The sequence below is a fragment of the Sphaerodactylus townsendi genome, linkage group LG03, assembly GCF_021028975.2.
Source record: "Sphaerodactylus townsendi isolate TG3544 linkage group LG03, MPM_Stown_v2.3, whole genome shotgun sequence".
NCBI lineage: Eukaryota > Metazoa > Chordata > Lepidosauria > Squamata > Sphaerodactylidae > Sphaerodactylus > Sphaerodactylus townsendi.
In genome coordinates this window covers 159,239,102-159,264,119 of record NC_059427.1, presented here as the reverse complement: position 1 = coordinate 159,264,119, position 25,018 = coordinate 159,239,102, and the positions used below count along the sequence as shown (strand labels likewise).

General features: G+C 54.2%; 1 protein-coding gene across 1 annotated transcript in view; it reads right to left on the bottom strand.

Moving 5' to 3' along the window:
- The window catches only part of TRIP10 (thyroid hormone receptor interactor 10), a 140,589-nt gene that overhangs the window by 6,812 nt on the left and 108,759 nt on the right, over nucleotides 1-25,018 (bottom strand). The window contains 10 exon segments of the mRNA XM_048490618.1: nucleotides 761-885; nucleotides 2,752-2,884; nucleotides 3,742-3,806; nucleotides 3,809-3,856; nucleotides 13,560-13,763; nucleotides 16,007-16,153; nucleotides 17,335-17,463; nucleotides 17,816-17,920; nucleotides 20,923-20,985; nucleotides 24,675-24,822. Of these exon segments, the coding sequence (XP_048346575.1) occupies nucleotides 761-885; nucleotides 2,752-2,884; nucleotides 3,742-3,806; nucleotides 3,809-3,856; nucleotides 13,560-13,763; nucleotides 16,007-16,153; nucleotides 17,335-17,463; nucleotides 17,816-17,920; nucleotides 20,923-20,985; nucleotides 24,675-24,822 (1,167 nt within the window).

Sequence of the window (25,018 nt, the reverse complement as noted above, 5' to 3'; positions counted from 1 at the left end):
AGCAAGTATTAATTCCCTCTCTGCCACGGAAGATCGCTGGCTGGTGTTGGGCCATTCAGAGTCTCTCAGCCTAACCTTCCTCACAGGAATGGAAGAGAAGTTTGTAAGCCACCTCGAGTCCCCTCTAGGGAGAAAGGTGCGGCATAAACAAAGTAAATGGATAAATAAACAAACTTGCCATCAAGAGCGAACATGCAAGGTATAGAGAACTCAGTTACACCAGAAGTCACTGAAAAGACCTCAGCAAGACCCACGCCACCCAGAAAGCAGTTGAAGCCAACCCCCCCACCCCCCACCCCACGGTGGAGATCTTGGGTGCTTCCAAGCCATCCCCCACCCTCCCACGATCCCCATGCACGGGGCCCTGCACAGCTGCCAGAAGGGAAGAAGAAAAGTTTGGATTTATACCTGCTTTGTCTTTATGGAAAGGAGTCTGAAAAACTCCTTTCCTTCCTCTCCCCACAACAGACACCTTGTGGCACAGGAGGGCCATGAATTTGACACCTATGCCTTGTGGGGTGGGGGAGCTGAGGGAGGCAACTGTGATGGGCCCAAGGTCACCCACCAGGCGTCATGTGTGTGAGCAGCCATGAAAGCCAGTTCCTCAAATTAGAATCCACCCCTCATGCGGAGGAGTGGGGAATCAAACCCAGTTCTTCAGCTTAGAAGTCACCCCTCTTAACCACTTCGCCAAGCTGGCTCTCACAGCTGGCAGAACTTCCACGCACCCACCCCCTTCCAGGCCCAAACTTGCTCTCACCTGTCCTTCTCGTGTGAACAGGTGTTGTTGTTCAGGGTGCTGGCATGATCCAGGTGGCGGTTATACCGTGTGACCGTGTCGGGGCGGTTATTCAGCATCCTGCCTTCTGCATCTGTCAGCCAAGCCTGCACGGACCCAGAAGAAGGGTGAGGGGTGGGGTTTTGCCGCATAAGTGTTCTTTCAAGAAGGGTGGTGCCACCACTAACAAGGCTGACCCTCCCAACTGTGCACAGAGACATGAAACTCAATACTCCTGAAGCCACAACCTATGATGATGTCCCATCTGATCCTGCTGTTTTTGACTCACCGCACAGATCTGCACCAAAACCCACCCCCTCTTCATCCTATGACCTTCAGGACAAACCATGGAGAAGAGTTTGGATTTATACCCCCCCTTTCTCTCCTGTATGACACTCAAAGGGGCTTACAATCTCCTTGCCCTTCCTCACCACAACAAAGATCCTATGTGGTGTGTGGGGCTCCGAAGAACCGAAGAACTGTGATTAGCCCAAAGTCACCCAGTTGGCATGTGTTGGAGTGCACAAGCTAATCTGGTTCCCCAGATAAGCCTCCACAGCTCAAGTGGCAGAGCGGGGAATCAAACCCGGCTCCCCAAATTAGAGTGCACCTGCTCTTAACTACTACGCCACTGCTGCTCCCAAGGCGCAAAAGAGACGTGATTCCCTCAGTCTCTTAACGCTTAATACACACAGAGCACAATCTACCGGTAACTGGATACACAGCATCTCAGGGTTTTCTCAGGAGTGGTCACACGTGTTAAGACCTGTGGATATGGTTGCCAACCTACAGATAGGTTGGGAGATCTCCTGGAATTACAGCTGAGCTCCAGGTGATAGAGATCAGTTCTCCAGGAGAAAATGGACACTTTGCAGGGGGGGCTCAGTCTATGGCAGGGGTCTACAACCTGCAGCTCTCCAGATGTTCAAGGAGAGCCGCAGGATGCAGACCCCTGGTCTATGGCCTCTTTTCTGTCCCTTCCCCAGGCTGTCCTGCTAAATCTCCAGTGATTTCCTAGCCCAGAAGGGCTCAAGGGCTCAGGTGTCCAGTAAGGCTCACGGCCTCAGATGCCCCCCAAGCACAGGCTGCTAGGGAAAAATTACTGGGGGGGGGGGGTTACTCCTGGCAGCCACAGTGGGGGTGTTCCCATCTGCACACATCTCCCAGCACCGCTGGTAAAAGGACATACAGGGCGATTCCGCACACGAGTAAAATAGGTTCGACCCAGTTCCCTGAGAAGGGTACTGACCTAGGTCGAAGTCACTGTTGTTCCCCACTGCAACCAGCTTGATCGCAGCTCGGAGGGCTGGATTATCCTGTGCCTCTTTGCCGCTCCGTTCCGATTGGCTACTGTTCTACGGCCATGTTCCGTCTATGCCCACACACGTTATAAAAAAAACTGCCACAGGAATGGAGGGACGAAGGTGGCGTTTTTTGATTGGCCAGCTGTACGCATGCCCGAAACCCTCAGCTGTGACTGGCTGAATGGGGGACTCCTGGCACCAGAGATTCCTCACTTTACAGGAATCGAGCTGAGTTCGAGCGTGGTTCCCTGAAAAAGTAGTAGCTCCCAACTGGAGTCGGAAATTTGACCGTTACACGGGGCGAAGCTGGTACAAAACCACGTCAATCCCAGTGGTTGTGCGGAGCACTTAGGTCGAACGCAGCTCGAACTGAGGTCGATAACACAAGTGCGGAATCGACCACAGTCAGAGTGAAGGCTGAGGAAGGAAGAACACACAGGGGTGTGGAGATAGGCTGCAAGGAACCCATGAATAGGGGTCCTGATGGAGATGGGGAGAAGGGGCATTCACTGTCTGCCCAGGGTCTCCCTAAACCTGGAACTGGTCTGGAGTGGGAATGCAGCCCTCTGGCGGCCACGTCTGGGCACGAGTGCTGGGTGACTTGGGCCCGCAAAAGGAAAGAGACATCCAGAAAAAGCCAGGCAGATGGACGCCCCCAGCTTCTCTTACTTCATACTTCTGGATTTCTAGGTGCAGCCTCTCGATGTTGCCGAGGGTCTCTGAGATCTTTGGCTCCAAGCTGCTGGGGTCTCCCATCTGGGGTGTCTTCTGATAGACGTCCTTCATCTTATTTAAGGCATCCCTGAAAGAAGGGAGACAGAGAGTTGGTTACTGGACAAAACTTTGCGGATTCCATGAAGGCAGCAGCAGCAGCAGCAGGAGGAGGAGGAGGAGGAAGAGGAGTTGTTTGCATTTATATCCCCCCCACCCCGGTTCTCTCCTGTAAGGAGACTCAAAGGGACTTACGATCTCCTTTCCCTTCCCCCCTTCTCACAACAAACACCCTGTGAGGTGGGTGGGGCTGAGAGAGCTCCAAAGAACTGTGACTAGCCCAAGGTCACCCAGCTGGTGTGCATTGAAGTGCACAAGCCAATCTGGCTCACCAGATAAGCCTCCACAGCTCAAGTGGCAGAGCGGAGAATCAAACCCGGTTCTCCAGATTAGAGTACACCTGCTCTTAACCACCACACCACGCTGGCTAACAAGACCGCCCGGGCAGCCATCTTTTCACACCGGCATAAGGTACTGATAAAACGTTTGTCACCATCAAGTTTAACTGTGAGTCCTGACAGACCCACATTTTGAACCCTCAGTTGCAAAAGTGACACCCAATTAATTTAGAAGAAGAAGAAGAAGAGTTTGGATTTATATCCCCCCTTTCTCTCCTGCAGGAGACTCAAAGGGGCTGACAATCTCCTTGCCCTTCCCCCCTCACAACAAACACCCTGTGAGGTAGGTGGGGCTGAGAGAGCTCCGAGAAGCTGTGACTAGCCCAAGGTCACCCAGCTGGCGTGTGTGGGAGTGCACAGGCTAATCTGAATTCCCCAGATAAGCCTCCACAACTCAAGCGGCAGAGCTGGGAATCAAATTTAGCCGCTTTCATGCCTCCTTCTGGAAGCTGAACAAAAGACAGCGCCGGTTTGGCTTTCAGCCTCTGACCTCTGATCCAGCTCCTTCTGCAGCTCCCGATTTTTTTCTTCAATCTTCTGCTGCAGTTTCTTCCTCCCTTCTGCTCTGGAGGCAGGTGGCTGGAAGTCTTCTGTGATCGTACCGCCTGGCACCATAGAAAGAAACAGAGATCAGCCTTCGATCCTGCCTACCTCACCGCGGACTGCTCCCCGACGACCCTTCCTTCCAACAACATCACAGGGCACCAAAAGATCTGCTTCAGCTGCTCCCAACCTCGCGGGTAGAGGGGACACTCATTCTAAAGGGCTTGCAGGAACCATTCCAGGTCTTGGAAGCTAAGCAGGGTCGGCTCTGCTCAGTATTTGGACGGGAGACCGCTAAGGAAGGCCAGGGTCTCCATACAGAACCAAACAATGGCAAGTCATTTCTGTTTAGTCGAAGGCGTTTCACAGCTGGAATCACTTTGGTGCTGTGTGGAAATATAATGTATGGCTTAGTAAGTAGCATTTTCTCCTGACGTTTCGCCTGCATCTGTGGCTGGCATCTTCAGAGGATCCTCTGAAGATGCCAGCCACAGATGCAGGCGAAACGTCAGGAGAGAATGCTGCTAGAACACGGCCATACAGCCCGGAAACCACACAGCACCCAAGTGATTCCAGCTGTGAAAGCCTTCGACTAAACAGAGGCGGCTTGCCATTGTTTGGTTCTGTATGGAGACCCTGGCCTTCCTTAGCGGTCTCCCGTCCAAATACTGAGCAGAGCCGACCCTGCTTAGCTTCCAAGACCTGGAATGGTTCCTGCAAGCCCTTTAGAATGAGTGTCCCCTCTACCACGGGTTGGGAACAGCTGAAGCAGATCTTTTGGTGCCCTGTGATGTTGTTGGAGGGAAGGGTCGTCGGGGCAGTCCGCAGTGAGGTAGGCCGGATCGAAGGCTGATCTCTGTTTCTTTCTATGGTGCCAGACGGTGATCACAGAAGACTTCAGCCACCTGCCTCCAGAGCAGAGGAGGAAGAAACTGCAGCAGAAGATTGAAGAAAAAAATCGGGAGCTGCAGAAGGAGCTGGATCAGAGGTCAGAGGCTGAAAGCCAAACCGGCGCTGTCTTTTGTTCAGCTTCCAGAAGGAGGCATGAAAGCGGCTAAATTTGATTCCCAGCTCTGCCGCTTGAGTTGTGGAGGCTTATCTGGGGAATTCAGATTAGCCTGTGCACTCCCACACACGCCAGCTGGGTGACCTTGGGCTAGTCACAGCTTCTCGGAGCTCTCTCAGCCCCACCTACCTCACAGGGTGTTTGTTGTGAGGTCCCCACCCCCCCCCCCCCCCCACCCCCCCCCCCCCACCCCCCCGCCCCCCCCACGCCGCCCCCCCCCCACACCCCCCCCCCCCACCCCCCCCCCCCCCACAACCCCCCCCCCCCCCAACCCCCCCCCCCCCCCCCCCCCCCCCCCCCAACCCCCCCGCCCCCCCCCGCCCCCCCCCCCCCACCCCCCCCCCCCCCCACCCCCCCCCCCCCCCACCCCCCCCCCCCCCCCCCCCCCCCCCCCCCCACCCCCCCCCCCCCCCACCCCCCCCCCCCCCCACCCCCCCCCCCCCCCACCCCCCCCCCCCCCCACCCCCCCCCCCCCCCACCCCCCCCCCCCCCCACCCCCCCCCCCCCCCACCCCCCCCCCCCCCCACCCCCCCCCCCCCCCACCCCCCCCCCCCCCCACCCCCCCCCCCCCCCACCCCCCCCCCCCCCCACCCCCCCCCCCCCCCACCCCCCCCCCCCCCCACCCCCCCCCCCCCCCACCCCCCCCCCCCCCCACCCCCCCCCCCCCCCACCCCCCCCCCCCCCCACCCCCCCCCCCCCCCACCCCCCCCCCCCCCCACCCCCCCCCCCCCCCACCCCCCCCCCCCCCCACCCCCCCCCCCCCCCACCCCCCCCCCCCCCCACCCCCCCCCCCCCCCACCCCCCCCCCCCCCCACCCCCCCCCCCCCCCACCCCCCCCCCCCCCCACCCCCCCCCCCCCCCACCCCCCCCCCCCCCCACCCCCCCCCCCCCCCACCCCCCCCCCCCCCCACCCCCCCCCCCCCCCACCCCCCCCCCCCCCCACCCCCCCCCCCCCCCACCCCCCCCCCCCCCCACCCCCCCCCCCCCCCACCCCCCCCCCCCCCCACCCCCCCCCCCCCCCACCCCCCCCCCCCCCCACCCCCCCCCCCCCCCACCCCCCCCCCCCCCCACCCCCCCCCCCCCCCACCCCCCCCCCCCCCCACCCCCCCCCCCCCCCACCCCCCCCCCCCCCCACCCCCCCCCCCCCCCACCCCCCCCCCCCCCCACCCCCCCCCCCCCCCACCCCCCCCCCCCCCCACCCCCCCCCCCCCCCACCCCCCCCCCCCCCCACCCCCCCCCCCCCCCACCCCCCCCCCCCCCCACCCCCCCCCCCCCCCACCCCCCCCCCCCCCCACCCCCCCCCCCCCCCACCCCCCCCCCCCCCCACCCCCCCCCCCCCCCACCCCCCCCCCCCCCCACCCCCCCCCCCCCCCACCCCCCCCCCCCCCCACCCCCCCCCCCCCCCACCCCCCCCCCCCCCCACCCCCCCCCCCCCCCACCCCCCCCCCCCCCCACCCCCCCCCCCCCCCACCCCCCCCCCCCCCCACCCCCCCCCCCCCCCACCCCCCCCCCCCCCCACCCCCCCCCCCCCCCACCCCCCCCCCCCCCCACCCCCCCCCCCCCCCACCCCCCCCCCCCCCCACCCCCCCCCCCCCCCACCCCCCCCCCCCCCCACCCCCCCCCCCCCCCACCCCCCCCCCCCCCCACCCCCCCCCCCCCCCACCCCCCCCCCCCCCCACCCCCCCCCCCCCCCACCCCCCCCCCCCCCCACCCCCCCCCCCCCCCACCCCCCCCCCCCCCCACCCCCCCCCCCCCCCACCCCCCCCCCCCCCCACCCCCCCCCCCCCCCACCCCCCCCCCCCCCCACCCCCCCCCCCCCCCACCCCCCCCCCCCCCCACCCCCCCCCCCCCCCACCCCCCCCCCCCCCCACCCCCCCCCCCCCCCACCCCCCCCCCCCCCCACCCCCCCCCCCCCCCACCCCCCCCCCCCCCCACCCCCCCCCCCCCCCACCCCCCCCCCCCCCCACCCCCCCCCCCCCCCACCCCCCCCCCCCCCCACCCCCCCCCCCCCCCACCCCCCCCCCCCCCCACCCCCCCCCCCCCCCACCCCCCCCCCCCCCCACCCCCCCCCCCCCCCACCCCCCCCCCCCCCCACCCCCCCCCCCCCCCACCCCCCCCCCCCCCCACCCCCCCCCCCCCCCACCCCCCCCCCCCCCCACCCCCCCCCCCCCCCACCCCCCCCCCCCCCCACCCCCCCCCCCCCCCACCCCCCCCCCCCCCCACCCCCCCCCCCCCCCACCCCCCCCCCCCCCCACCCCCCCCCCCCCCCACCCCCCCCCCCCCCCACCCCCCCCCCCCCCCACCCCCCCCCCCCCCCACCCCCCCCCCCCCCCACCCCCCCCCCCCCCCACCCCCCCCCCCCCCCACCCCCCCCCCCCCCCACCCCCCCCCCCCCCCACCCCCCCCCCCCCCCACCCCCCCCCCCCCCCACCCCCCCCCCCCCCCACCCCCCCCCCCCCCCACCCCCCCCCCCCCCCACCCCCCCCCCCCCCCACCCCCCCCCCCCCCCACCCCCCCCCCCCCCCACCCCCCCCCCCCCCCACCCCCCCCCCCCCCCACCCCCCCCCCCCCCCACCCCCCCCCCCCCCCACCCCCCCCCCCCCCCACCCCCCCCCCCCCCCACCCCCCCCCCCCCCCACCCCCCCCCCCCCCCACCCCCCCCCCCCCCCACCCCCCCCCCCCCCCACCCCCCCCCCCCCCCACCCCCCCCCCCCCCCACCCCCCCCCCCCCCCACCCCCCCCCCCCCCCACCCCCCCCCCCCCCCACCCCCCCCCCCCCCCACCCCCCCCCCCCCCCACCCCCCCCCCCCCCCACCCCCCCCCCCCCCCACCCCCCCCCCCCCCCACCCCCCCCCCCCCCCACCCCCCCCCCCCCCCACCCCCCCCCCCCCCCACCCCCCCCCCCCCCCACCCCCCCCCCCCCCCACCCCCCCCCCCCCCCACCCCCCCCCCCCCCCACCCCCCCCCCCCCCCACCCCCCCCCCCCCCCACCCCCCCCCCCCCCCACCCCCCCCCCCCCCCACCCCCCCCCCCCCCCACCCCCCCCCCCCCCCACCCCCCCCCCCCCCCACCCCCCCCCCCCCCCACCCCCCCCCCCCCCCACCCCCCCCCCCCCCCACCCCCCCCCCCCCCCACCCCCCCCCCCCCCCACCAATGGACTACAATTCCCATCAGCCCCTGCCAGCATGGACAATTGGCCATGCTGGCAGGGGCCGATGGGAATTGTAGTCCATAACATCTGGAGTGCCAAAGGTTCGCCACCACTGCGGTAGAGTGACAGAGGCTGACCCTCAAGCTCCCCCAGTGGGAAGCCCCAACTAAATGTGACATGTCATGTGAATCTGCCATGAAGACTTACAGACAGATGGTACTTGCAAGTCCCCTGCGGGAACTCACTTCTGCATTGCCGTAGGGGCCCAGTTATGATGGGGGGTTGAAGGGGGAGGTTCAGCCTTCCTTCCCACACCATCTTGCTGCTCTGAAACAGTTCTGGGGGCATGGCTTACAGAAGAGAATCCCTCCCCAGGGAAACCAGCTAGCATCTGTCTGCAAATCCCCACGGTATGCTCGTGTTACGTGCACCATGAAGCAGGAGTCTGTGTCCGATCTGCTCATCGTTGCACCACGCTTGCTACCCGTGGGTGTGTTGGTGCGCATGGTGGGGGGTGGGGGTGTTCTGGTTAAGAACATGGTCATCTCTGAACTCTCACTCTAGCCTCTCCTAAGGATTGCTGCCAGGACGGAGTGAGGAACCAGGACGGAGTGAGGAAATGTCCTGGTTCCTGGCCCCTCCATGATGCGGCTGGCCTCCACACGGGCCAGGACCTTTATGGCCCTGGCCCCGGCCTGGTGGAACACTCTTCCTCCAGCTGTCTGGGCCCTGCGGGACCTTGGTGAGTTCCGCAGGCCCTGTAAGACTGAGTTGTTCCGCCGGGCCTTTGGAATGTCCAGTCGCTGAGTGGCCCCCGCCCCATCCCTTATGCTTTATGCATTTATTTACCACCTTAATTCTGGTTCCATCTATGTTACCCTCCTAGAGAGGAGTCTGGCCTCTCCTTCTTTTTGGGGGAGATTTTAACGGATTGGGTTATAGGACGCCTGTCATTGTTATGTTAACTGCTGTTTTAATAGATTTTAATGGATTTTAGTTATTGTATTGATTGTTGTGTGGTCACTATTGTGGATCTCTATTTATTTGTATATATATTGATGTTGTACACCGGTCAGAGCCCCTTGGGGATGGGGTGGTCTATAAATCGAATAAATAAATAAAATGAGCCACAGAGTTAGTTTCGCTGCTGTAAAGATTATGGAGGCAACATAACTGGACATGCTTGGAACAACACACACAGCCATATACATGCGAACATTTAACTGCTGCTACTAGGGGTCTGCAACCTGTGGCTCTCCAGATGTTCATGGACTACAAATCCCATCAGCCCCTGCCAGCACAGTCAATTGGCCACACTGGCAGGGGCTGATGGGAATTGTAGTCCATGAACATCTGGAGAGCCACAGGTTGCAGACCCCTGTCCTACTCAATCTATCCTGAGAGGGCAGATGCTTGATAACTCCAGACCATTTTTGGGACTTCTTGTTCTATCTAGCTCATTTCCTTTCCTACATACCTTACATACTCGCATATAAGCCTACTTTTTCAGCACATTTTTTGAGCTGAAAAAGGCCCCCCTCGACTTATACGCGAGTGAACGGCTGAGCTTGCAGACCTGCAAAACAGACTTGCTTTGGGGCAGCGGCTGCCATCACCGCGCAAGCATCTTCATTGTGTCATGGTAAGCTATCCGTGTTAAAGGAGAACCTGTAGGGACTTTTTTAAAGGGGGATCTTGTTGAGCATCTTCCCTATGAAACTCTGAAGAGATACTGTCTGTGAGAGGTATATTTTCCACTTCAGAACTTTTAAAGTTATTGTTGGTACCATCCTGTTTTTCTTTGAAATAAATATTCAAAAACATTTTTTATTGATATCTATTTTCATTTTTGAAATTTACCAGTAGCTGCTGCATTTCCCACCCTAGTCTTATACTCGAGTCAATAAGTTTTCCCAGTTATTGTTGTGGTAAAATTAGGTGCCTCGACTTCTATCCGGGTCGACTTATAGGCGAGTATATACGGTAACTCATACCTTTCCCACCCTTTCCTGGCACAGCACTGAGTGATTAAAAAGATTTATTTATTTATTTATTATTTAAATTTATAGACCGCCCAATCCCCAAGGGGCTCTTAACTGATGCTTAACTGAAGATGTATTCATAAACCAAGCAGCAGTTTGTATTCATTTTATCAATGTACTTTGGCTGGAAAATGTGTGTATATATTGGGGTGGGTTGGTGGGGTATTTTTTGGGGTGGTTGGTTTTTTGCAAAATTTGCAAATTTTCCATCCAGTGAGAGATGAGTAAGCCAGGAACAGTGAAAGGACACACAGGGAGTCACTGTGGCTGTAAAAAAATCCAAGAGGTGTAGTGGTTAAGAGCAGGTGCACACTAATCTGGAGAAACGGGTTTGATTCTCTGTTCTGCCACTTCAGCTGTGGAAGCTTATCTGGTGAACCACATTAGCTTGTGCACTCCAACACACGCCAGCTGGGTGACCTTGGGCTAGTCACAGTTCTTCGGAGCTCTCTCAGCCCCTTGCTGTATGGGGGGAAGAGAAAGGAGTTTGTAAGTCCCTTTGAGTCTCCTTACAGGAGAGAAAGGGGGGATATAAATCCAAACTCCTCCTTTTCTTCTTGGTTGTACAAAGCATCTCCGGTAGAGGTCACAACTGTTCCTCACAGAACAGCTCAAAGGCATAATTTAAATATCTCCTTTGGAGATTTTTAAAAATGTCCATGAACATATTCCTCTTGAGCCAGAGATGTTTGTGGATACGGGAGGAGAAATAATAAAACAGGCAGCAAGCTTACTGGTGTCCAGAGGCAGCACAGTTGATTGTGGTGGTGGGGAGTTACACAGTCCTAAAGCGATGCAGCCAAAGGGCAGATGTTAGGACTGAAATCTGGAATATGTAACCTGATTGCAACTTTGAAGACTGATTGCACTCTGATTGATACGTAGGGGGACTTCCTCTCTTCCTTTCCTTTCTCTTGTTTATTCCTTTGACGCCGATCAATCGTAGATGACTAGGCTGAATGACCCTGAGGAGTCCCTCTGCCTGTTGTGCCTGAGGGGTGAGGCGAGCCAGGTGGCTGCATCTATCCCTATCGCGGCCTTGGAGGCACCTAAGTCTCAAACAAGAAGAAGAAGAAGAAGAATTTGGATTTATATCCCCCCTTTCTCTCCTGCAGGAGACTCAAAGGGGCTGACAATCTCTTTGCCCTTCCCCCCTCACAACAAACACCCTGTGAGGTAGGTGGGGCTGAGAGAGCTCTGAGAAGCTGTGACTAGCCCAAGGTCACCCAGCTGGCATGTGTGGGAGTGTACAGACTAATCTGAATTCCCCAGATCAGCCTCCGCAGCTCAGAGCTGGGAATCAAACCCGGTTCCTTCAGATTAGATACACGAGCTCTTAACCTCCTACGCCACTGCTGCTCTTTGTTTTCACACTTTCTGCTCTTTATTTTCACACTTTCTCTGGGAAATTGGGAGGGGGGAACTGGGCAAGGATAAAGGAGCCCAGGAAAGCCAGGCTGAGCAGAGCTGGCTTTCTCAAGCTAGGTACTTGCTGCCTTTCAATAAATCAGGAATCCAGAGTCTGTTTACTGACTTCAGATCGGAGACCTAACAGTAGGACAGCAACAGATATGCATCTGGGCGGCTGAGTTCTGCACCGGAGGAGTTCCAGGGCAGAGGTGGATAAGGAGGGCCATAAGAAGAGAGTTTGGAGGCCAGATCTACAGGCACAGGAGTAAAGGAAAATGCACACACCTTCACAATGGCTATGATGGGTGAGACACAAAGGAGGCCTCTGCCCACAAGCCTTGCATCAGGAAATAGCTCAGGCAGAAGTTACAAAAGACTCTCTGGAGAAATGGAGGAATCAGGCCTTGGACCTCTGCTATAATCTTCTACCCAGAGGTCAATCAAGGACTGAAGAAGAAGAAGAGTTTGGATTTATACCCCCCCTTCTCTCCTGTAAGGAGACTCAAAGGGGCTGACAATCTCCTTTCCCTCCTCCCCCCCCCCACAGGTAGGACTGAGAGAGCTTCAAGGAACTGTGACTAGCCTAAGGTCACCCAGCTGGTGTGTGTTGGAGTGCACAGGCTAATCTAGTTCCCCAGATAAGCCTCTATAGCTCATGTGGCAGAGCAGGGAATCAAACCCGGTTCTCCAGATTAGAGTGCACCTGCTCTTAACCACTCCACCACGCTGGCTAAGGGAAAGCACTACTACCCAACCAGCTAAGACAGGGGTGGGCAATTATTTTTTCCATGGGGCCGCATAAGAAACAGAAAATACTGTGGAGGGCCGGGCCAAAAAGCAGGGGGGCCAGTCAGGGTCATCCGGCGGGCCGGATGTGGCCCGCGGGCCGTATAATGCCCAGGTCTGAGCTAAGAGCAACAGAGGGCAACTGGGAATTGCGTGTGGGAGCAGGTTTCAGGGTCTGTGTAGTTTGGGGTGGGCAGGTCTGGGAGACACGCGCAAGGGTTTTAATGAGGGTTATTGCGGACATTGTTTTGTTACTGATCACTGCGTTTTAAATTGTTTTAATGTATTTAAGGGTTACTGTATATATGTGATTTATGTTGTTCACCGCCCAGAGCCCTTCAGGAGTAGGGCAGTATACAAAACCCAATAATAATAATAATAATAATAATAATAATAATAATAATAATAATAATAATAATAATAATAATAATAATAATAATAAGAAGAAGAAGAAGAAGAAGAAGAAGAAGAAAAAGAAGAAGAAGAAGAGGAGGAGGAGGAGGAGGAGGAGGAGGAGGAGTTTGGATTTATATCCCCCCTTTCTGTAGGAGACTCAAAGGGGCTGACAATCTCCTTGCCCTTCCCCCCTCACAACAAACACCCTGTGAGGTAGGTGGGGCTGAGAGAGCTCCGAGAAGCTGTGACTAGCCCAAGGTCACCCAGCTGGCGTGTGTGGGAGTGTACAGGCTAATCTGAATTCCCCAGATGAGCCTCCACAGCTCAGGCGGCAGAGCGGGGAATCAAACTCAGTTCCTCCAGATTAGATACATGAGCTCTTAACCTCCTACACCACTGCTGATAAGTGGCTGACAAGACCAGTAGCTGAAGAGAGGAGGCACACTCAGGACAGAGCCCTTGGAGTCCAGACAAGACAGCCAAAGGTTATTTTGGTACAGCCAGATTCAGGGAGTTAGCGCAGACAAAAGAACAAAATATTTCATGAGAACAGGAAGGACAGGAAAGCAGCTGGAGAACAGGGAAAGGGCAGGGGGCACCCTGCTGGTTGCTCCCCATCAAGGCAAGGGTGACTGGTCACCACTGGCATGTTGAGCTGGGGAACGGGTTCCAGGGGCAAGGGCCGATCGCTGCACGGCACTGGACCAAACACCTTCCTGGGATTTCAGGGCTCTGGTGTGTATGGGCAGAAACGAACCCAGTGCCCGCCTTTTCCCACGCCCCAATGCGCAGCCAGAGCGGCTCAGAGAAACCTGCTGCCCCAGCAACCCCAAGGCGCAGAGGAACATGAGATTAGGGCAAAGTGGCCTCGCCCAAGGGGTCCTCCCCTCCCCTCCCTGCCTCAGGGCCCCCACCTTGTTTTTCCTGCCGAAGGGCCAACGCTTGGTCTTGTTCTTGCTCAGCAGGCGGGGGTCCAGCCGGCTATCGAGGGTGCCGCGGGGGTTGCCCAGGCTGCTGTCGGATGAGGTGCGGTTCATGGGCTGGCTGAAGTCTTCAAACTCCATGTCTCCCGGCCTCTCAAACCCAGATTTGTGAAGATCGACCAGCATTTGCGAGTCCTGGCAGGAGGACAGAATCCTTGTTAACAGCGCTGAGCTATCAGCCCTGTGGGCGGGCCACCTTAAGTCATTATGAAACCGCCAAGACCTATATATTACCGGCCTGGGATCTTTAATAAGAGCCTTATGGCGCAGAGTGGAAAGCTACCGTACTGCAGGAATCAAAGATCTCACGACCTGAGTTCGATTCCAAAGGAAGTCGCTTTTGGGATGCTGGCTTACGGTTGGCTTAGCCGTCCATTTTCCTGAGATCAGTAAAAGGAATACCCAGTTTTCTGGGTAAAGTGCAGTGGACTCAGGCTGGTAATGGAAAACCACACCATAAACACAGCCTGCCTAGTACACATTGTGAAGTAAACATTGTGACTCCAAAGGTCAGTGGTGACCTGGCGCTGGCACAGGGGAACCATCTTTACCTTTTAAAGCAGGGGTGTCAGGCGCTTCGGATGTTCATGGACTACAATTCCCATCAGTCCCTGCTGCATGGCCCACTAGCAGCTGGGAATTGCAGTCCATGAACATCTGAAGCGTGAGAGTTGGTCACCCCTGTTTTAAAGGATCTTCAATAAAATGGCACACGGGAACGATCTTTGCCTTTTAAAGGATCTTCAATGCAATAAGCTGTTTAATGCAGGGACCCCCAAGTTTTCTGAGAGTGCAGGCACCTTTGGGATTCTGACAAAGGGTGGTGGGTGCAGTCCCAAAATGGCTGTTGTGGGAGGCGAAACCAGCTATGAAACGTCAGGGAACCAAGTTATATATAACTAGGGCAGCCAAAATGGTAAAAGGTCAGGAATCCACGCTCTACAAAGAGAAACTTAGGGAGATGGGGATGTTTAGTCTGGAGGAGCAAAGGTTAAGGGATGGCCATGTTTAAATATTTGAAGGGATGTCCTGTTGGTGAGAGAGCATGCTTGTTTTCTGCTGCCTCGGAGACCAGGGCCGTTTCCCCACTTTTAAAATGACGTCGGTATCGTCTGGTCCAGGACCTTTTTAGCGCGAGGGTCGTGTTCCTGGGCTTCCCCACTGCCTCGGACTCCGCGCGGGGTCATCGAAAGGCATCGTTTTGAGCAGCGCCAGAATGACCTGCGCTGAAGGAGCGCAAGAGCAGCAGAGTCGGGGTGGCTGCATTGTTGCCGCCCCTGTAGTGGGGAGTGCAGGTGGACCCCGCGGTACTCGGCGAGATTAGTGTGCAGCAAACGGTGTCTATACAACTGAACACAATATTCTAGGTGAGGTCTAACCTCTTTATTCTGCATTGGTTAGACCTCACCTGGAATACTGTGACCAGTTCTGGGCACCGCAAATCAAGAAGGATATTGATAAGCTGGAATGGGTCCAGAGAAGGGTGACCAAAATGGTCAAGGGTCTGGAATCCATGCCCTACAAGGAGAGACTTAGGGAGCTGGGGATGTTTCGTTTAGTGAAGAGAAGGTTAAGAGGTGACATGATAGCCCTGTTTAGATATCTGAGGGGATGTCATGTCGGTGAGGGAGCAAGCTTGTTTTCTGCGGCTCCAGAGACTAGGACATGGAGTAATGGGCTCAAGGTAAAGAGATTCCACCTAAACATCAGGAAAAAGTTCCTGACAGTCAGAGCTGCTCGACAGTGGAATTCACTGCCTCATAGTGTGGTGGAGTCTCCTTCTTTGGTGGTTTTTAAAGAGAGGCTGGATGGCCATCTGTCAGGAGTGCTCTGATTGTGTGTTCCTGCATTGCAGGGGGTTGGACTTGATGGCCCTTGGGGTCTCTTCCAACTCTATGATTCTATGAAGACAGAATCAGCATGTAGGCTCACAATTTAATGATACGAAGAAAGAACTTCAGAAGGTGAAAGGAAATGGTCTTGCATAGTCGGTGTAGCTGAAGCAGCAGAGTCTTAAGAAGATTCTTAGCACCGCTGCCAAAAGGTGAGTGGGGAAAGGGCCCAGGACACAGAGTAATGGGTGCAATTAGCACTCAACACATGCAAATCACACTTGCTGATTGCACCCTTTACACCTATTAACCAAAGCAGATGGTTCTTTCTCCTACCCTGGACATTCCACAGGTATATATACTCCAGTTGCTTTACTACCATCAGATCCTCTGCAGATGCCAGCCACAGATGCAGGCAAAACATCAGGAGGAAATCCTGCTGGAACACGGCCATACAGCTCGGAAACCCCACAAAATGGCTACCCATTTTTTCAGCCTCTAGAAGAGCAGAGGCAGGATACTAGGACTTGTCTGTCAGGCACCTACATTCTTCTCATCAACCAAGTCGGCGGCTGCCTTCATGCCCTCCAGGCACTTGCCAATGATGGGCAAGACCTGCTGCTCGGTGTCTGAGAAGACGCTGTAGCCCTCCTTGAGCCGCTGCACTCGACACTCGTCCATCTCCTGCAGCTTCTGCGGATGGGCGAAAGGAAAAGGGAGAGACACGCAGAGAGGAACAGCAGTTGGAGTGGGAGCACAACAGGAAGCAGCCTACCCACAGCCCACCTTCCAGCAAATACCCCCCTTTCCCCGGTAAGCTAGATGCCACTTGGATGCCGCTCCTCGTTTCCTGGCAGCCAACACTTCAGGTGGGACTGCTAGGACCAGAGGCCATGCTTAAGAGTTTGAAGAAGAAGAACAGTTTGGATTTATACCCCTCCTTTCTCTCCTGTAGGAGACTCAAAGGGGCTTACAATCTCCTTTCCCTTCTCCCCCACCCCCCAGCAAACACCCTGTGAAGTGGGTAGGGCTGAGAAAGCTCTGAAGAACTTGACTCGCCCAAGATCTCCCAGCTGGCATGTGTTGGAATGCACAAGCTAATCTGGTTCACCAGGTAAGCCTCTGCCACTCAGGTGGACGAGAGAGGAATCAAACGCGGTTCCCCAGATTAGCGTGCACCTGCTCTTAACCACTACACCATGCTGGCTCCAAAGAGAGAACGGTTTGAGGACATAGGACAGTGGTGGCGAACTTTTGGCACTCCAGATGTTATGGACTACAATTCCCATCAGCCATGCTGGCAGGGGCTGATGGGAATTGTAGTCCATAACATCTGGAGTGCCAAAGGTTCGCCACCACAGACATAGGATGTTGTTCCTGCATAAAACTGGATTAAGGCAAAAACTGATAGCACAAGACCACTTGCTCCTTAAAGGGACTAAGACCACATTTCATTCTGGAGGAAGGTTAATACTAACAAGTTCACAAGGAACTGGGGGACATGAGGTTTCAAACATGACACACCTCAGAAAAACCTTCTTCTAAGGTGCGATTAGACTCTTGTATTTTGCTGCTGTTAATTTTTTTTAGATCATTCATGTTTTTAAGAAGAATATACTGTGTGGGGCAGGGGTCTGCAACCTGTGGCTCTCCAGATGTTCATGGACTACAATTCCCATCAGCCCCTGGGAACTGTAGTCCATGAACATCTGGAGAGCCACAGGTTGCAGACCCCTGGTGTAGGGCAAATGTCAATATTTCATTTTATGATGCTTTTTACTGGGTTTTGTGTACACCTTTGAGGATCCATCTTAGGTAGAAAAGTGGAACAAAGATTCAGTTTAAACAGAACTAAACAGCTTTGTGGAACTCACGCTGAAGATCTGCGGCATCTCCAGAAAGTAGAACTGGCTCTGGTTGTGATTGAACTTCTGCAAGCAGGACGCATACTCGTTCTTGCTCTCCTCGGCCATGTGGCTACGGAGGTTGGCCTGCTGCTTGGCCTGGAAAAAGTCAGAAAAGAGCTTTTAAGTCCATAAGAAGGGGTGGTGGTGGTGGAAGACTAAAGCTCTGTTACCCCTTCTACCTACTGTAATTAAGGTCAAGTGAAAGAGAAAATAAGAGAAAATAGTAGCACGATAAAGGGTACAGACAGGAGGACGGAAAGAAAAAGAAAAAGAAGAGTTTGGATGTATATCCCTCTTTCTCTCCTGCAGGAGACTCAAAGGGGCTGACAATCTCCTTGCCCTTCCCCCCTCAAATGTGCTGAAAAAGTCGACTTATGTGTGAGTATATATGGTACTCAAAAGAGGCATGGGGGGGAGGAGGGGGGTGCCAGCCAAGCCCGTCTCTGACCTTTTCCACATCCGCTTTCGTGGCATTAATGTCCTGATCCAATCTTTCAGCCATCAGCACGGCTTTCTCCGCCTCCCTGCAGTCTCGTTCGAACTTGCGCTTGCTCTACAAGGAAGGAGCACGTAAACAATCGAGTAGCATGATGGATCGTGAGCTTCTGGGCTAACCAATTTGGGGATCACGCACACCGGCATAGTGAAATGTGAAATATTTGATTCATGCATATTCTGACAAAGAATGCTCCGGCTTTGGAAAGCTCATACCTCAAAAACTGTTCTGATGTCTGAGGTCCTTCTGGACTAAAATCTAGCTCTGTCTAAGGTACCGTTGCGCTATGCATGAATATCCCATTTTATTACCCATTCTGAGCTTTCAAAGAGGAAGAGCAAGGGAGAGGAGTTTAGGTTAAGTTATCCATTCTAAATGGCTTTCAGAGGTCTATACAACTGAACACAATATTCTAGGTGAGGTCTAACCTCTTTATTCTGCATTGGTTAGACCTCACCTGGAATATTGTGTCCAGTTCTGGGCACCACAAATCAAGAAGGATATTGATAAGCTGGAATGGGTCCAGAGGAGGGTGACCAAAATGGTCAAAGGTCTGGAATCCATGCCCTACAAGGAGAGACTTAGGGAGCTGGGGATGTTTCGTTTAGTGAAGAGAAGGTTAAGAGGTGACATGATAGCCCTGTTTAGATATCTGAGGGGATGTCATGTCGGTGAGGGAGCAAGCTTGTTTTCTGCGGCTCCAGAGACTAGGACATGGAGTAACGGGTTTAAGGTAAAGAGATTCCACCCCAAACATCAGGAAAAGTTCCTGACAGAGCTGCCTCATTATGGAATTCACTGTCTCATAGTGTGGTGGAGTCTCCTTCTTTGGTGGTTTTAAAGAGAGGCTGGATGGCCATCTCGTCAGAGTGCTCTGATTGTGTGTTCCTGCATTGCAGGTTGGACTGATGGCCCTTGCCCTTCCAACTCTATGGCGATTCTATGAAGACAGAATTTCTGGCATGTAGGCTCACAATTTAATGATAATGTAAGAAAGAACTTCAGAAGGTGAAAGGAAATGGTCTTGCATAGTCGGTGTAGCTGAAGCAGCAGAGTCTTAAGAAGATTCTTAGCACCGCTGCCAAAAGGTGATGAAGAAGATTCTTTTTAGGGGAGGGTCAGTCAGAGTGTCTTTCTGGCTTACACAGGCAAAAGCTAACTCGGGTGTCTGGAAGACTACCCTAATTCATTGCTGCAACTCACATCCAAGCTCTGCATGATGTAGTGGTTAAGAGCAGGTGGATTCTAATACGGAGAACCAGGGTTTGATTCCCCACTCCTCCAGCCAAGTGGCGGAGGCTTATCTGGTGAATCAGATGTGTTCCTCCTACACTCCTACATTCCTGCTGGGTGACCTTGGGCCAGTCACAGTTCTCTCAGAACTCTCTCAGCCTCGCCTACCTCACAAGGTGTCTGTTGTAGGGAAAGGAGCGTGCAAGGCACCTTGAACCTCCTTACAGGAGAGGAAGGTGGGGTATAAATCCAAGACTCTTTTTCTTCTGGGGACACTTTTGGGGACACCTTCAGTTCCATCTGCTGCTCCCTCTGCTCACTCCCCCCAGCAATGAAAGCAGAATCACATCACCATGATCATAGTTTCAGTAGGGTAGCCATGGTAGTCTGCAGTAAAAAAGCTACATTGGAGTCCAGAAGCACCTTAGAGAGTGGCAGCATCGGCCCTGTCCACTGGGTCGTAAAGTCGCCCCTCCCCCCACTGCACAGCTGGGGGCTGCTGTGAGAACTCTCTACACCAGCAATTCAGTCCTGGTATAACTGCTTCCATGTTTTTCCCCTTCCCAGTTTTGGTGCTGGCCGCAGCGTAACTTTCCTCTTTGGGAGTGGCTCAGCTATGTTCCGTTGTACCTGACCGTGGCAATGCTCCCGACCCTCCAGATTGGACTGTAAGTCTCATTAACCATTTGGGACTGAACTAGGATTCATTTTTAAGGATGACTGGTCAAAGCTTCGGAGCTTTAAGACATTTTTCAAAAGGTTGTCTGTAGCCAACAACCCAAACGCCGGAGTTCTAATGGATGATGTCCCTGTCATGATATGGAAAAAAGAGTAAAGGTTCACAAAAAGGTCATCTTCTGAGTTAGGTGAAGTTTGCAAAACCCAGAGGACGGAGACAGTCAGTATAGGGCATTTCCAGTTTAGATACCATGGATCACTTCATCAGCCCCTGCCACCATGGCTACCGGCCGTGCTGGCAGGGGCTGATGGGATTTGTAGTCCATGAACATCTGGAGAGCCGCAGGTTGCAAACCCCTGGTCTAGGGGCAAAAAGTAGCAAAGATTGACCTTTAACATGATTGGTGAATTCAACTGTAATTCTAGACCAATGAGAGGTTGTTTCTTGGGCGGGGAAAAGTATCCACTGGGATGTATGTACTGTATATGATATGCTAAGTTGAGACAGAGTCTGAGTTAAGTTCTGTGTGTGTTGAACTTTGTTATTGCTGAAGAGTTCTGTATAGTATTATAGTCTTGTATAGCAAAGGGTGGCATGCAAGGGAGGGGAGGGAGTGAGGGGAGAGAAGGGAAGGGGACCCGGCATCTGGACCTGGCCCACCCACCCTAGCAGAGGGAGGGGGAGGGGAGGGGTGGCATGCAAGGGAGGGGTGGGAAGTTTACTTGCAACTGCTAAAGTAAAAACCTTCCTATGGAAAGAACATCTTGCGTGGAGAGTATTCTCCAAGAGTGTTTGAAGGTAGAAGTGAGTGCAAGAAGACTACAGACCTTCTCATCTTATCAGAGTAGCTCCGCTTTAAACTCTGCTGATAGTCCCCTCTCACCATATGTCTGCTTTCAGCCATGTTACCCTTTCTTCTACTCACTAATTCCATACTTATTTAAATTAACCAATGAAGGAAACAGTCTGTGAATCAAAGGCCTCATTCAGGCTCTGCAAGATATTTCCATCCATGGAACGTCTGGAAACTTTCAAGGGTAATGATGCCCTCCACAGCTCTGTCCCATCAGCCTAATCAACAGCCTAATCGATCAGCCTTCCACTCATGACCCTCACATGACACTCATCATCTTAAGAACAGACTTACATTTTCAAGTTGCTTGAAAGAATTCTCCAGCTGCTGCTGAGCCCTTCGGCCTTCTTGTAAGTGCTAAGAAGAGAAGGATAGGCTAAGAGAAAGGAAGTATTTCTTTAGAAGTGTCATAAGAGCATCCAGGAGAGAATCCACACGATGCCACACTCTAATCATCTTGCTCCCCTGACCCTTTTCCCTTTGCTGAGATCTTTCTCAAACCTGGTTTAGTCAGATTCTTTTCAGGAGGGTCTCAATCAAAGCATCTTTGGATGCCCTGTGGATAGCAAGGTATACATTTTCCCATGTACCACCTACACCAGTATTATTTTGCTTGCCTTTGCCCCCAACTACTGTTCCCCACGAAGAGAGTGCTTTTTTGAAAAAAAAATCAGGAATTGCTAGATCATTACAATGCTATATATAGCCATCACAAGGGATGTAAAGAAAGTGTATTTCAACTTATTGTTTTATTAAGTTGACATAACAGTAGCCATTTTGAAGATTGTTAGAGTCTAAAATGTCTCGTCTGTCTGTTCATTTGTTTTAGTAAACGCAGCTGTAAAGAGGTCCGCTTTCATCTACCAAGGTCACCAAAAACATTAAACATGTTGGGGTGCTGTGGTTTAGAGCTGGAAGTTAAGGAAACAGAAATTCTAAGAAAGTTCTCTCTGATGCGTTTAAGCTTTCATTTGTGGCTGGCATCTTCAGAGGATCCTCTGAAGATGCCAGCCACAGATGGTGCATAGCTTAAACGGCCAGGGAGAGAATACTGCTAGAACACGGCCATACAGCCCGGAAACCACACAGCACCCCAGTGATTCCGGCCGTGAAAGCCTTCGACAATACATTAAACACGTTAATTGAAAAGCATTTCTTTGGGTTTCGGTAACTGCTTTCACCTGGGAACTGTTGAGATAGTCTTTGTCTATATAGTTTTTTAGTATAGTGTTAAGAGGCATCTATCTTGCTGGCTATTCTGTTATCCTGTTACCATGAATCATCGCTTTGATTGAGCTTCGCATCCTTTGAACGCTGTTCCTGACTTCAAAAAGACTGGCTGTGCTTGCTCTATGAAATCAAGGCAACACAATCAACTTTTCTGATTGGATTATATTGTGACTTTTGTTTCTTATGCTAGCAACAGCAGTTGTTTTATTCTTATTTTGTACCAATATCAGTGCTTTGGGGGGGCGGGGAGAGGGGGAGGTAACTGTAAGCTACTTTAAATTCCTTAAAGTCGAGAAAAGTGGGATATAAAAATCTTCTCTTCTTCTCCTCTTAATTAATTCATTAAACTTTTAGACCGCCCTCCCCTGAAGGGCTCAGGGTGGGGAACAATAATCCTAAAAACAATAAAATCACAATTTGATATACAAATTTAAAACAGGACTGGTTTAGATGGCGACAATTTCCCACCCCCTTACTTACTGTACCCACGGGAAGCCAAGAGGTTATAGGGATCTATTAATCAACCCGGCTGGCCAAACGCCTGATTGGTTGCAATAATGTACTTGTTCCCAGAGTTCACTGTAAAAAAAAAAATCTTTTCATTATGAATTATAAATATGGGAATTGGTAAATTGTCGCAATTGAGTACTGCAATGTCGTAGCAATCTAGCAATTCCCAATGTTTAAAAGAAAAACCTTGTGGTGGAGTAGAGAATATTGGCTGAAGCCAGGAAAGCAGGGGGAAAACGTCTGCATGGACGCTCTTTTCCTGCTGCAAATACCTCTGCCTTTTGCAGCAATAGCTCTGTAGAGAATCGTCTCTGTGTGGAAAGACAATTCAATAACCCAACACTGAATACGGCGCAGAAGGGGCCACCTGGAATAGGTGTTACTAACAAAGCAATTTTCCAGCATTTATCACACGACTTCCTCAGTACCACCGTTACGTTTAGCCTTTGCAAAGACTGTTGTCACTCTTACCGATGTATGTAAATGCCATCAAGTCACAACTGACTTACGGCAACCCAAGCAAAGGGCTTCCAAGGCACATGAGAAGCAAAGGCATTCTCTGCAGAGTTGTCCTTAGAGGTCACGTGGCAAACCACCTCTGCTTCTCATGAGCCTTGAAAGCCCTTTTGCTGGGGTCGCCGTTAAGTCAGTTGTGAGTACTTGTACTTACCCAGCTTAGCATCCAACATCTGGAGTACTGTGTTCAGTTCTGGTCGCCACATCTCAAAAAGGATATCGAAGAGACAGAAAAAGTGCAGAGAAGGGCAACGAGGATGATTGAGGGATTGGAGCACCTTCCTTATGAGGAGAGGCTGCAGCGTTTGGGACTCTTTAGTTTGGAGAGGAGACGGCTGAGGGGGGATATGATTGAAGTCTATAAAATTATGCATGGGGTAGAAAATGTTGACAGAGAGAAATTTTTCTCTCTTTCTCACAATACTAGAACCAGGGGGCATCCATTGAAAATGCTGGGGAAGAATTAGGACTAATAAAAGGAAACACTTCTTCAACGCGAACGCAGTGATTGGTGTTTGGAATATGCTGCCACAGGAGGTGGTGATGGCCACTAACCTGGATAGCTTTGAAAGGGGCTTGGACAGATTTATGGAGGAGAAGTCGATTGATGGCTACCAATCTTGATCCTTCTTGATCTGAGGTTGCAAATGCCTTAGCAGACCAGGTGCTCGGGAGCAGCAGCTGCATAAGGCCATTGCTTTCACATCCTGCATGTGAGCTCCCAATGGCACCTGGTGGGCCACTGCGAGTAGCAGAGAGCTGGACTAGATGGACTCTGGTCTGATCCAGCTGGTTTGTTCTTATGTTCTTATCTGATGGGATCAGGCCACACCATGCCACATACCCTCCGTATCATGCTTAACTAGTTCTCCTGACAGAAATTTTGTACACCACCTATCCAGAAGGGAGCCTCTGAGAATATTTGTTCAAGACCAAGGCCCAAAACTGTTTAGAACACCAGGGCCCACTTGGATGTACAGAGCTCTTCGGATATTGACCATAGCAAGTCCGTAAGTTAAAGACTCTTCATGCCGTCCCCAAGAACTAGTGACAGTGGCCTGGAAACTCTCATGAACAGAAATGACCCTGTGGGCTAGCCCTGTGAGACTATGTCTATGGCAGTGATGGCGAACCTTTTCGAGACCGAGTACCCAAACTGCAACCCAAAACCCACTTATTTATCGCAAAGTGCCAACATGGGAATTTAACCTGAATACTGAGGTTTTGATTATAGAAAAAAACGGTTATTCTTTGCCGTGCAGTTACTTCGGGAGTAAAGCTTATGCGTGGTGAGTCGGTGGTTTTGCTTTGAAGCAATCCAAGCTTACTCCCCAGGTAAAGCGATCAAGCAGCTTTTAGTGAAAATCAAGTGGGCTTTAATGCAGGAGGCTTAATAGGATTTACCTACACTACTTCCTCAAAACTAGGTCTTAGGTTTGATGCTAATAATCTCCCTTAAATAATTACACTATTATCACTATGATGAACTCTGTGCATACGTGCCCACAGAGAGGGCTCTGAGTGCCACCTCTGGCACCCGTGCCATAGGTTCGCCACTGCTCTATGGGGGCAAGTCCAGCTGCCCAAGACTTCCCCGAGTTCGTAACCAGTGAACGAGATCAAAATATGGCTTCCCCTCCCACAGAGAGCCACTTGAGAGACACATCTTCAAATCCAAGCCGAGCAAGATCACAACCAGATTTGACCTTTGATTTGCCGGACTGACAACCACACTGAGTATTTTGGCCCCACGTACCATTATTTGAGTACTTTGAGGGGTGATACTTTACCAATTTTCTCTCCTGCTTGAGCTCTTGGGAGTACTTGGTGAGCTCCACGCATATCCGCATCACAAGGTTCTCGGCTACTACCTCTCGCTGCCCTGCAAAATCATTCAGCTCCCGTACCACCTGCAAGAAGGCCTGGTACTGGCAGAACCTGTAGAAAAGGAAACAGCCGAACCCCATCACTGAATCACATTCGAAACTGGTCAGCCTCTCTAGCAAAAGGACACAACAACTGCCCCAGAAGTTTACGAATTGAGAAGATGGTGCTTGTTGTAATAGTTGAGAGCAGTGGATTCACAGAATCATAGAGTTGGAAGAGACCCCAAGGGCCATCAAGTCCAACCCCC